The following is a 12,707-nucleotide window of genomic DNA, read 5'->3' on the forward strand; positions in this document are numbered from 1 at the left end:
ACAGGCTCGGGAAGCTGACAGGGAGCGGAGCCAGTGTCATGCCAGAACTGGAGCTGGGTGAGCAGGCAATGTAACTGGGCTCAGCAGAAAAGAGGCCGTGGGACGTTGACCATTTTTTATATCCAAACACCTGCTTCATCGTGAACAGACAGGAAGCTGTCCTTTGCCGTCCTCTGCTGTCTTCGGTGGTCTACAGCGCCCCCTGTGCCACCCTCCTGAACAGCTCCCGTCTCTGCTGGGCCGTCATGGTGTCGCAGCTCTGCAGCAGGTTTGCGATAACCAGCGTCTGCTGGACTCTGGAGGACTTGACCCACAGACGGCCATTCATCCCGACCACCAGCTCACAGGGGAACAGCTGCTGCAGGTCGGACAGGACCTCACTGTGGGGGGACAGCAGCCTGGGGGGGGGTACAGAGGGTGAGGACAGGTACGCACACACCTGTTCATCTGGACACAAACACATGAAGAGATCTCACCTTCTTACGAGTCCCAGAGAGACGCTGAAGAGCAGACCGCCACCTCCAAATACTCCCATCCCATTGGCTCGTCCTGAACTGTCCATACACACCAGCTCTGGTTCCATGTCCTTATTGGCTATGATGAACTGAGCGAACACCAGGTCACCCACCTGTACAGGTTACACACAGAGAGGGAGGGGCTAAACACCAGGTCACCCACCTGTACAGGTAACACAAAGGGTGTCATCTGTCTGTCTCACCTGTACGTTGGGTCTGTTCCTCTTGGTGGCTCCCTCAAAGGCCAGGTAGGACAGAGACGCCTGCTCACTCCCTCCACAGTCCACCTTGAAGACGTCTCCTGATTTGACCGTCACGATGCCGATGACGGTCTCACCTTTAGCCGGGACATACTGAGGACACAGAGACAGACTCAGCTCCCAGCATGCACTGCTGCAACACCTGTCCCACCTCTGACTCAGAACACAAACTAACAACTGTGACGAACTGGACCGGACTGGTTCTGGTCCCCCAGCCTCACCCTCCTCTGCTGGGACTCCATCCAGAACATGTTGGGCTGTTTGTGTCGCAGCACGCCGCTCTTACACACCAGCAGCCGGGCCCCGCTCCGCCGCAGCCCCGGGCCGCACACCACCTTCTCCGGCTTCACGTGCTCCGTCAGAGAGATGCTGTCGTCGGCCTCGGGGGAGAACTCGTCTCCCGGTAACAAAACGTCCCCGACTCTCCGGTGCAAGGCGGGAAACATGTCGAGCTCTGCAGACACACACGTGTTGTTGTTGTTCCACACCGGAAACAGGAAGCGCAGCGAGCAGAGCAGCGAGCAGCGCCCTCTGCAGGCCGGGAGACTTAAAATAAAATAAATTAAATTAAATTAAATTAAATTAAATTAAATTAAATTAAATTAAATTAAATTAAATTAAATTAAATTAAATTAAATTAAATTAAATTAAATTAAATTAAATTAAATTAAATTAAATTAAATTAAATTAAATTAAATTAAATTAAATTAAATTAAATTAAATTAAATTAAATTAAATTAAATTAAATTAAATTAAATTAAATTAAATTAAATTAAATTACTCCAAGGATCCTGATGTTACATCTCCTCAGTCTAACACCTCTCTCTGTTCTTTATTTCTACTTTCAAAGCTTGCAGCTCTTTCTATACAGAGTCAAGATCCTCAGCGCGTGCACTGGGCGCGTGCACTGTGGGCGCGTGCACCGTCAGTCCTCAGGAGCAGCATCTCTTCAGTTTCAGCATCCATCTCTGGGCTGTTTGGTCGGGGTGGGGGCTTCGGGCCTGGTGTTGGGCTTAGATTTGGTTGACTCAGTGAATTTATATTTACACAGATTTGCTGCCATCTACACACATACACATTTAACTTAAGGAAGATGTTTGAAGCAGTATTTCATTAATAACTTCAAGTAAAACAAAAGTTCGACTGTGAGAGCTCAACCTTACTGGGAATATACCCGGAGAACTCACTGCTTATTGACTGGGCATGATACATCTGTCCCCTCTACAGCTGTCACCGGACTGCTGCAACATGTCCTCGTCACACTTTACGAAGTGAGTCACTTTGGATAAACTCGTCTGCTGAATGACTAAATGTAAATGTTTGACAGGTGGGTGACATCACAGAGACGACGTCAAGGTTGACAGTCTGTGGATGAACAAACACCACAGAAGAAGAACAGTGATCTTTGAGTATTTATTAGACAACAGAACACGGATCAATGACTGGTCAATAAAACAGATTTAAAACTGAATAAACACTGACATCACTGTGACATCACTGTTTCAACAGGAAGAAAACACATGTTGTCATCAGAGACAAACAAACAAGGCTTCAGTGACTTCAAAATAAAAGTCTACAGGTATGAACTCACCTGAATGAGACAGGTAACTGGAGCTCATGATTAATAAACAGATAATGGAAACAGTTAACGAGTTCATCAATGAGTCAACGGTGACTCTCAGGTGGGTTACCTGGTGTCAGGTGACTCTCAGCTGGGTCACCTGCTCGCGGCTTCGCTCAATACTCAATAAAACGATGGATTATACAATGTTTGATTAACGTAACTAAAACATTTGTTCAACGTGTAAAAATAAAATAAAATCAGGTTTCAGTCAGCTTGGGTTAGTGTGGACAGGTGGAGGTGAGACAGGTGAGACAAGTGGACAGGTGGAGATGTGTCAGAAGGAATGCTGGGTGAGTTCGTGGTCGGAGGCGGAGCTAGTCTGGCGCTCCACTGCTCGCTGAGCCTTGCAGGCAGCCATCTTACTCCGGATGTCCCTCTTCTTCTCGAAGTAGTCAACGAGCGGCGGCTCCGTCAGCAGCGATGCCAACACCTGCTCGAAGGTGATCGACCAATCGACATCCAGCACACTGCCTCGCCTGTGCTCGCCGCCACCGATCAGCACGGTGTCATCGGCGATGTCCTCGCACTGCAGCGAGCCGGAGCTCACCACCGAATATGACGACGACGTGTCGTCTTTGGTCTCTTCATCAGATGCCGGCGGAGCCGCCAGCTCGAGCTGAGCCTCAGCCAGAGCCCGGCACACCTGAGACTCACCTGACGGCCCCTCACCAAGCCCCTCCTCCCTCTGAGAGATGGGTGGGGACTGAGTGGTGGCGTCGTCAGTCTTTTTGCCGCCGTTGTTGAACTTTTTGCCGACCTCTCCGATCCGCAGCAGCAGACTGGCCACGGTCGCTATGGAGTGATAGAGCTGCTGCTCGAGAGGCTCCTCACTGAACATGTTGTACAGAGTCTTACAAAGGTCAATGAACTGCTCCTACAGAGAGAGACAGACAGGTCAGAGACAGACAGAGACAAGTCAGGGACAGACAGAGACAAGTCAGAGACAGACAGACAGGTCACCTGGTTCATCCTGGGCAGGTCTTTGATGGTCTCTGTTTTGGGTTCTTTCTCTTTGGCCCACATCCTCAGGTAATACCTGTAATCCTTCACCTTCTCCTCTGAAACACAGTCACAGGCAGAGGTCAGAGGTCAGATGCAGGGGTCACAGGCAGAGGTCACAGTGAATCCAGGTCAGTTCATCACCTGAAGTCAACATGAGACGTACCTTTCTTCTCCTCGCTGTCTCCGCCTCCATCCTTCCCCTCCTCACCTGCACACAGACAGGAAACCTTCATCATCATCATCATCATCACCTTCATTATCATCATCATCAACACCTTCATCACCATAATCATCATCATCACCATCACCTTCATCATCATCATCATCATCACCTTCATCATTAACATCGCCATCATCATCATCACCACCACCTTCATCTTCATCACCTTCATCATCAACATCATCCTCCTCTTCCTCACAAAGGTGCTGTAACCTCAGCTAACATCTCTTTCTGACCCAGTCCAGACCTCCTGGATCGAGTAGACTCTTTCAGAACCACCTGATCTCAGTGCTGAACCAGAGAACTCCCAGAATCCGTCCTACACCAGAATAATCAGAACCTGCAGCCTGATGATTGGTTCTCCTCCAGTTTTTTACCAACAGGTCACTGATTTTCTGATCATGATAGAGACTGGTGGACAGTAAATGGGCCGTACCTTTATCACACCTTTCAGACACTTACCTTGACCCAACACATTGACCCGTTCATACACGGCAGAAGCTGCCCACCAGAAACACACAAACTGATCACATTAGTTCAGGTCCAAGAACACTTGGACATACAGACTGGAGGAGCTGGTCATCTTCTGATAAAAGGATGACCTCCTAGACCTCAAAAATGAAGGTGCAAGAAGACCTTGTTTAACGTTCACACAGCAGAACATCGCACCCAGACAGGTAACAAATCCACCTGTCATCAGTGACATCACCACAGTCGACTGACTTCATGTTATTTCATTGAGTCCATGCTCATATCGCCTTTACACGTGTTGAGCTGACACAACAGGTGTACTCCAGCAACCAGGTGTCACTGTTAGATTGAACGTGTAGTGCACACTGAACTCACTGCACACACTCAAAGCCCCAGAATGCATTGTGTCTGACTTCAGAGCATAATGTTGTGATCGGTACAGTTTACTATTGAGTCCACGTTAGCACTTCCTCAAACCACAAATACACCAACCTGATGTCACTTCCTGTTGCCCCAAAATGTCCAGATCAGACAGGAAAGAAGATTCTGGAAGGAAACATCACAGAAGAAGAAGAAGAAGAAGAAGAAGAAGAAGAAGAAGAAGAAGAAGAAGAAGAAGAAGAAGAAGAAGAAGAAGAAGAAGAAGAAGTTGATCAGTGTGTGAGTGACAGAGGAAACATAAAATCTGTTAATAGAAAAATTTCATGCAAATCAAACAGACTGAAAACATTTCAGAGCAGATGTCTGTACAGATGAGTGAACATGCTGCAGTCCATCAGGAGGTCACTCTGTTTGTTTACCTCTGGGAGCGTCCTCAGTAAAGAAGTGTGTCGCCTCCAGAGCAGACTCTGCCTCCTCAGGACACAAAGCTGTAACACACACACACACACACACACACACATACACAGGATCAGACTTCATGGTTCTGTTGGACCAGCTCTGTGGTCCTGGTGGTCTCAGGTAAGCTGTATGCTGTTACCTGGTGGGAGGTGTAGCTTGTAGAGTAGTTTGAGTTTCTCTGTCATGTCTCCGTGATACATCTCACCTGCAAATACCGAAACAACCTGGATCAGAACATTTAAACATCCACAGAGATCTGTAAAACAGAACCAGAACCGGAGCAGCTCTGAACCCATCTGGGTTCACCATCTGACTCACTAAGTCCTGTGATGAACTCTTTGAAGTTGACCAGCCCGTCCTGGTTCTGGTCCAGGAGTCTGAATAGGCGAGCCGACAGTGTCGCGGTGTGGCCTCCACAGATCCAGGGAGCGAGTGCGGTGAACAGCTGGGTGAACTGGACCGGGTCGATGCGGTACTGCTCCAGATAAGGAAGGCTGGGGTCATGACGCTCAGCCGCGGTGCTACTGGAGCCCCAGTAACAGCTCGTCATGTGTTTAGACTGAACAAGTTAAAACACAGAGAGAGTCCTCGTCAGCCTCCCAGAACCTCAAAAAACGTCAGGTCGACGTCACAGTCAGGACAACATCACGTTCAGGACAACGTCACGTTCAGGACAACGTCACGTTCAGGACAACGTCACGTTCAGGACAACGTCACGTTCAGGACAACGTCACGTTCAGGACAACGTCAGGACAACATCACGTTCAGGACAACGTCATGTTCAGGACAACATCACATTCAGGACAATGTCACAGTCAGGTTGACATCACAGTCAGGTCGACATCAGGTTCAGGACAACATCAGGTTCAGGACAACATCAGGTTCAGGACAACATCAGGTTCAGGACAACATCACGTTCAGGACAACATCAGGTTCAGGACAACGTCACGTTCAGGACAACGTCACGTTCAGGACAACGTCACGTTCAGGACAATGTCACGTTCAGGACAATGTCACGTTCAGGGCAACATCACGTTCAGGGCAACATCACAGTCAGGTCGACATCACAGTCAGGTCGACATCACAGTCAGGTCGACGTCACAGTCTGGTTGCGTCTGATTGGCTGCTCACAGTAAAATATAACTTTGGTCATCAGCTGTTTAAACGTGAACATTTTAAAAACAGTTTGTGACCTTAAAGAGACAGTACAGCTCCTCAAGCTCCTCAATACTGAAAGCGGACTCCGTCATCATCGCTCTCACCTGTACACACACACACAAACACAGACACAGACACAGACCTGTAAACACTGTATCTACATTAGCATGTTTGATTCAGTCCACAGCACACTAACATCACCCACCACACTCCTCTTGGCTGTGTCCTCCAGCGACTGGATGACCTTTAACCTCTGCTTGAACCTCATCTGCTCGATGACATCAGAGCGTAGGCTGCCAAACTTCTGAAGGAGAAGAATTCAATTCAGTTCAATGAAATTTTACTTATATAGCTCCATATTATAACTTCAGTTATCTCATGACACTTTCCATACAAAGCAGGTCTAGACCATACTCTTTATAATATTATTTACAGAGACAACAGTTCCACCATGAGCAAACACTTGGCGACGGTGACAAGGAAAGAAGAATGAGAAGAAGAAGAAGAAATGATGTCAAAAACGTGTCCATGAGATGCCACTGCAGCATGAATTAGACTGAGTCTGACCTCGTAGGATGACTTGATGAGGTTGAAGATGTCGATCTCAGGTGGAGGATCGTCACCGCTCGTCAGCAAGGCATGCAGGTGAGGGATGGGTGGAGCCACTGTCTGTTTATTTACAACATTATCCAGGTACCTGCATACACACATCATCATATATTAGGTGGACTCCAGTCTGGACTTGTACCTGGACTATAAGTTTGGATTCGTACCTGCCCAGGATGGTCATGGCTTCCCCCTCATCACTGCAGGACAGCAGGGTGTCCATGTTGTCATGAAGCACAGCCAGCGCCACCTGCAGATCAGACAGGAAGTAGACTAAGAACGATGAGTTCAGTTTGTATTAGTTCAGCAAATGAGGGTCGGACTAAATTTTAAAACTTCAGCAAGTCAGTAAACAGTCAGTTAAAAGTCGGTGAAGTGGAGTGACTCTGACCTGGAAGATGACCTTGATACCCTCATAGAAGAAGCAATCGACCAAAAGGACGGCACTGTCGAAGGGCATCACAGACAGAAAGAGTGTGAGGAACCAGGACAGGCTGATGGTAGAGATGACTCCCAGCTCCTGCATGTGTTCATACAGCAGGGGGAGGAAGGCTCGGGTCAGCTCCTCAAACACCCCCTGATCCACCAGAGCGCCTGCAGGGACAGAAACCACATCACGCTGAGACTGTGCCCCCCCTGTGGCTGCATCTCATGGGTATCAGTACCAAAGCGCCCCCCCCTCTCTTTATGAACATAACATTAACTAAACATAACAAACATTATCTGACAGCAACCTACGACTCTGGCATTGTTACTGACCTACGACTCTAGTGTTGTAGTAGTCGGGCAGCATCCGCTCACACAGCGCCACCAACAGCCAGAAGGCTTCCTCCTCTGGACAGTAGAGCAACAGGACGGAGGTAACTATGTTCATCGCCTGAAGAGCAGAAAATGTGTTCATAACCAGTTTTTACTTTAGTTTTTAAATGTCACTGAATGAGTCACTGAGTTTCTACCTGACAGTATCCAATGCCAGGGTTGCGGTGGGCGTAGGCGGTTAGGACACGGCGCAGCGCAGCAATGCCTGTTTCATTCTGGAAGGCACGGTGCTCGGGCATCGAACGATGAAGGTCGCGCTCGATTTCCTCAGTAGCCAATGAACACAGCCCCATGGCCTGCTCCACAAGGTCACCATAGTAACCAGGGTGGGTCGCCATTTCATTCTGGGCTCCTGGATGGACAGGTGGACAGATGGACAGATGAATACAGAGCACAAGTCCAGTTTACCTGTGGTGTGACTGAATGAACACTGACCAGAGAACAGCAGCCACAGCTCTCCTCTCAGGGACTCTGGGATCCCGTTGAGGACAAGTTCTCTGGTTCTGGAGGTCCGATACATACAGACACCTCGACCAAACTCTGAGAAATGGATGTTCCATGCCTCCTCTTTCATCTTCTCCTTCATCTGCAGAAGGGGAGGCAGGAGATGAGGGAGGAGGGAAGGAGAGGTGATATCTAATAGCACACTCCTTTGGTCCAACTCGGTGTCTACAGGTCTTTGGACTTGAACTCACGGCTTTGGGTCCCAGGTCCTCCGGAGCGTCCCTGTGGTAGAGTTGCAGCAGACCCTGGCTGGCTGTGGGCAGACCGGGGTGGTAATGTCGCCCCCTGTGGACAGACTCAGACCCTGCTGACGAGGACAACGGGGTGCTGGAGGAAGCCTGAGGACAGAAGACAAACATCACAACAACAGACCTGAAACGACACATCTTTCAGGAGACCCGACTTCTAAAACCACCTGAAACCGCCGACCCATAGCAGCTGTTACACCTTTTAGACACATGATGGCGGTATAACTTCACACTTTTCAGTGAATTACTTATGGTATGACTAATGAGGATTTTCAGAACCTGACGCACCGAGTGGCCAATCAAAGACAGCGGGCTGGTGTCACCCCATGAGCTGTCGGGTGTTCGCTGCAGGAAGTCTGAGATACGTTGGACCAGGAAGTCTCTGTCTTTGAGGTTGGCGAACAAGAAGTTCATCTTGTTCTTGGTGCTGATGGAGACGGGACATGGCAGGACGCTGCTGCTGTCCGCCTTCTCCACAATGGACACCTGAGGAGCAGGGGATGATGGGTAAAAATCACTATATATAATACGAAAAACAATCTAATACAGGGCAGTGCATGGATGTCTCTGCAAAAAACTGGATCAGTTGGATCTGTTGACTCTAGACTCTGACTCTGGATTTAGCTCATTTACCTCTCTGAGTGGGATGATGAGCTGACACAGGTCTTCTTCTCTGCTGTTAAAACAGATGTAGTTGTTGGAGATGAACAGCTGTCCGACCACATGCATCTTAGCAAACGGCGTCCACAGCGTGCAGTCTGTGTGTCCGTCCAGGCGCTCGTCCTGAGTCAGCCGAAACATTGTCCGGTACCGCTCATTCTTTGCCCGAGCATCCAAATCTCTGTAGCAACAACATGGCCACGAAACAGTTGATCAGGTCAAAAGTTGACAGGTTGACAGGATGAGATACAATGAAAATGAAGGCTATCATCTACAAGGTTAATGAACAGAATGAGACCTTTTGAGTGCAGAGACATTCTTCAGCGTTTTGCAGGGTTTGGGCAGCGAGCGATCTGCAGCAAACGCCTCATTGTCCAGTAGCTGGCGCATAGCGATGTTGGCGAGCTGCTCCATCAGCTTGAAGGTGTCGTTAATGTTAAGAAACATAGAGAAGAAATGTTCAGTGTGACGTGTGCTGACACGGACACTCTCCGGAAACACTAGCGTGGCGTTCTTCTCCAGCTGGGTCACCTCCGTCCACTGCACCACCAGGGTCACTGAGGGGATAGACAGTCAAGAGGAGATCAAAGTTATAGAAGTTATAGAAGTTTGTTCTAAAGAGCTATAGAAGAGTAACTTAACACTGAAAACTACCATCAGGTACCTACACAAGCACCTTCAGGTCGAGCTGGGAATCTTTGCCCGAACGGGTTAGGGCGGGTTCGGGCATAATTTTTTTATCATTTGAATCGGGCCTGGGCTGGGCTCGGGCTTGCGTTATGACTTGTGCGGTAAATGAGCGATCATGTGATGCATTTCGATCTGTGAGAGACAGGTGCAAAAGGATGCTGAGGAGGTGAAATGGATGCCACATGCACACATTTGAATAACGTCAGGTTGCCAACTGGTTCGGGCTCTACATAGCTGTCAATCAAAACAGGCGGGCCAGGCTCGGGTCGAAATCTATCGGGCCGGGTCAGGCCTGACTTCCAAGGCCTGTTTCATGCTCTACCTTCAGGTACTGCAGAAGCACCTTCAGGTAACTGCAGGAGTACCATCATGTAAGTCGGAAGTACCATCACGTAACTGCAGAAGTACCTTTGTGTAACAGGAGCACATTTAGGTAACTGCAGTACCTCTCACATGTGATCAAAGTAAAGCAGGATGTTAGATTTATCTTTAATAAGATCACAGACTGTATAAATGACATCATTAAGCTCTTGGTCTGAGATTGCGCAGTCGTACCCTCCTTGCCCAGCAGGAATGAGTAGAAGCACAGGTGGTTGACGGATAGGTAGAGCCAGCCCTGCCGCGGTACTCGGCCCTTCCAGTAGCTGCAGGAGTAGTAATTCACCAGCTTCTCCTCATCAGGCATCCCAAACAGCTTCCTCATCTTCAGCTCAGCCTCCCGAAACTTCCCACAATCCTCCTCCTGCTCCTCCCCCTGCTTCAGCCGGTTCTCCTCAGCGATGATGCCCTGCAGGAAGTGACATCACTCTGGATCATGCAAAAGTAAAGAGAAACGCTCAAACAGTAACATACACAGGTATATGGTGACATACACAGATCTTTCCTTTGACGAAGGTGGTGACGTCTTCATCGTTGTCAAAGATGGAGATGGTCTGCAGCAGGTTGGACTCCAGCCAATCCCAGTGCTCCGTGATCTCCTTCCTGGATGAGCCTATGAGATAACGCTGAGGGTCAACAAACCATCAAACAGACAATCCCAGCGCTCCCAGTCCAGATGACTCACCACAAGCGATGTTCCAGTAGATCTGAGAGTCAGCCGTCTGCAGCAGGATCCTGTAAGGAGCCACTCTGGCACTGGAGTCCAGAACCACATCCAGAGTCCCAACCAGAAGACCTGTGGACAGAGAGACAGGTGAAGTGTCAGGGTCCAGTTGTTGATCCCGTGTTGATGGTAAATGGACTGTACTTATATAGCGCCTTTCTAGTCTTCTGACCACTTAAAGTGCTTTACACTACATATCTCATTCACCCCATTGACACACACTGATGGCATTAGCTACCGTGCAAGGTGCTCGTCAGTTTAAGGAACTAGGCATTCATACGCATTCACACAGGAGCAATTTGGTGCTCAGTATCTTGCCCAAGGATCTTGATCTCTTCACAGACTGAAGTTTAAAGTTCTACACTGATACAAACATTAACACACAAATCAGCTGATCTACAAAGAAACAGGGTGAGTCAGAATTCACTTCCTGTCAGCTGACAGCTGACATCACTTCCTCATTCATAACAAATAGTCTGACAATGACGAGGATCCAAACCACCTCTGACCAACTTCTGCATGAACATCTGAACCAAACAATGTGTAACTTATACAGCTCACTCAAGGCTCTCTGATGGTTCTGATGGTTCTGATGGTTCAGAACCAGCAGACGGTTCTGCAGTTTGGGGTTCAGTATCTTCAAAGACACTTCACCATGCAGACTGGAGGAGCCAAAGATCGGACTACCGATCATTAATGGATGACCCGCTCTCCCTCCTGAACCACAGCCGACCCAGTTAGTGGTAAAACCCGTTCGGACGACACGTTCACAAAACTACATCCACAAACCTGAAAATCTACAACACCAGAGGAGTTTAGACTCATCAGGGCCTCCGTACACATCAGGACTATTAACATAATTAATGTATGTCTGGACTGATCCGGAGTCTGTTCTGATCCAAGGTCTGGACTGATCCAGGGTCTGTTCTGATCCAAGGTCTGGACTGATCCGGAGTCTGTTCTGATCCAAGGTCTGGACTGATCCAGGGTCTGGACTGATCCAAGGTCTGGACTGATCCGGAGTCTGTTTGGACTCTGGACTCTGGTTGTCACCTGATCAGAAACTCAGAGGAACAGTCTGATTGGCTGTGATTGTTATGATGTCATTAATTCTGATCATTGATTATTTGATTGATCAATAAAGAAACAACAAAGACGGTCTTCAATTAACCATCTTTTGATCGAATGATTAAGTCATCAGGCTGTTTTTATGTCGGGCTCATTTGCATATTAATTAATGGTTATCAGTGAAGTTGACTTAGAGATGAGTAATTATCAGCTGAGCTGCTGATCTGTCGATCAATCAATCGACTAATCAATGCAGTTCAGAACTTTTAAATGGACCCGAACCAGCCTGACCCGGACTAGTGGACCCCACGGACCCGGACCCGGTCCCGTCTTACCGGAGAGTCCTCCCCCGCGGCCGTGTCCTCTCCTCCTCTGCAGGATGAAGAACGGGTTGGCCCGCTCAGACACCCACAGCGCCCCGGCCAGCAGCACCTCCTCCGGGTGGATCCACATGTCTGCCCGAGTATCACCGGGCGGTCCCGTCTAATTCAGGCGAACCGAACCGAACCGAACCGAGCTGATGTTGTTGTTTTCAGACAGTCTGCTGACTGCGCATCACTTCCGGGTATGACGTCTCAAGGCACGCCCTCTGCGCACGCTGCGTCATTGCGTCACATTTCAACAGCAGAGCTTATGTGTGTTAACGTATAAACTATAAACACACACACATACATACACATGTAAAATAAAATACATGTTTTGTGGTTTCAGAATTTTTCTTTCTGGATGTTGTTGAGGTTTAAGATTACTTTGTGTACAGTGTAAAGTTTTATTTCTTTATTTTTTATTATTTGTTATTTTATTTTATGTCTCTGGATGATCCAGGATCAGGTTGGTGTTCATTCCTTTGCTCTCAGTGTTCTCAGATAAAGACATGAAAACAAACAGAAGGAAACTAAAACAGATCAAATATAAACACA

General features: G+C 48.3%; 2 protein-coding genes across 2 annotated transcripts; both read right to left on the minus strand.

Moving 5' to 3' along the window:
- Window positions 1-24: 24 nt before the first annotated feature.
- exosc3 (exosome component 3) lies at window positions 25-2,028 on the minus strand. The gene is made up of 5 exons (XM_010754667.3): window positions 1,963-2,028; window positions 997-1,321; window positions 719-868; window positions 477-628; window positions 25-398 (listed from the first exon to the last, which is right to left on the minus strand). Exons 2-5 carry the CDS (start codon window positions 1,219-1,221, stop codon window positions 191-193), a joined length of 735 nt encoding a protein of 244 aa, XP_010752969.2. The 5' UTR covers window positions 1,222-1,321; window positions 1,963-2,028; the 3' UTR covers window positions 25-190.
- Window positions 2,029-2,174: 146 nt separating this feature from the next.
- Window positions 2,175-12,389, minus strand: tbc1d9b (TBC1 domain family member 9b). The gene is made up of 23 exons (XM_019265180.2): window positions 12,123-12,389; window positions 10,681-10,791; window positions 10,490-10,608; window positions 10,173-10,404; window positions 9,226-9,484; window positions 8,901-9,108; window positions 8,556-8,753; window positions 8,211-8,357; window positions 7,951-8,101; window positions 7,653-7,867; window positions 7,456-7,573; window positions 7,088-7,290; window positions 6,864-6,946; window positions 6,658-6,787; window positions 6,296-6,394; window positions 6,126-6,194; window positions 5,251-5,491; window positions 5,072-5,137; window positions 4,893-4,961; window positions 4,585-4,638; window positions 3,565-3,609; window positions 3,360-3,457; window positions 2,175-3,273 (listed from the first exon to the last, which is right to left on the minus strand). Exons 1-23 carry the CDS (start codon window positions 12,238-12,240, stop codon window positions 2,674-2,676), a joined length of 3,633 nt encoding a protein of 1,210 aa, XP_019120725.1. The 5' UTR covers window positions 12,241-12,389; the 3' UTR covers window positions 2,175-2,673.
- Between the last annotated feature and the right edge of the window lie 318 nt (window positions 12,390-12,707).

This window comes from Larimichthys crocea, chromosome I, assembly GCF_000972845.2.
Source record: "Larimichthys crocea isolate SSNF chromosome I, L_crocea_2.0, whole genome shotgun sequence".
Classification (NCBI taxonomy): domain Eukaryota; kingdom Metazoa; phylum Chordata; class Actinopteri; family Sciaenidae; genus Larimichthys; species Larimichthys crocea.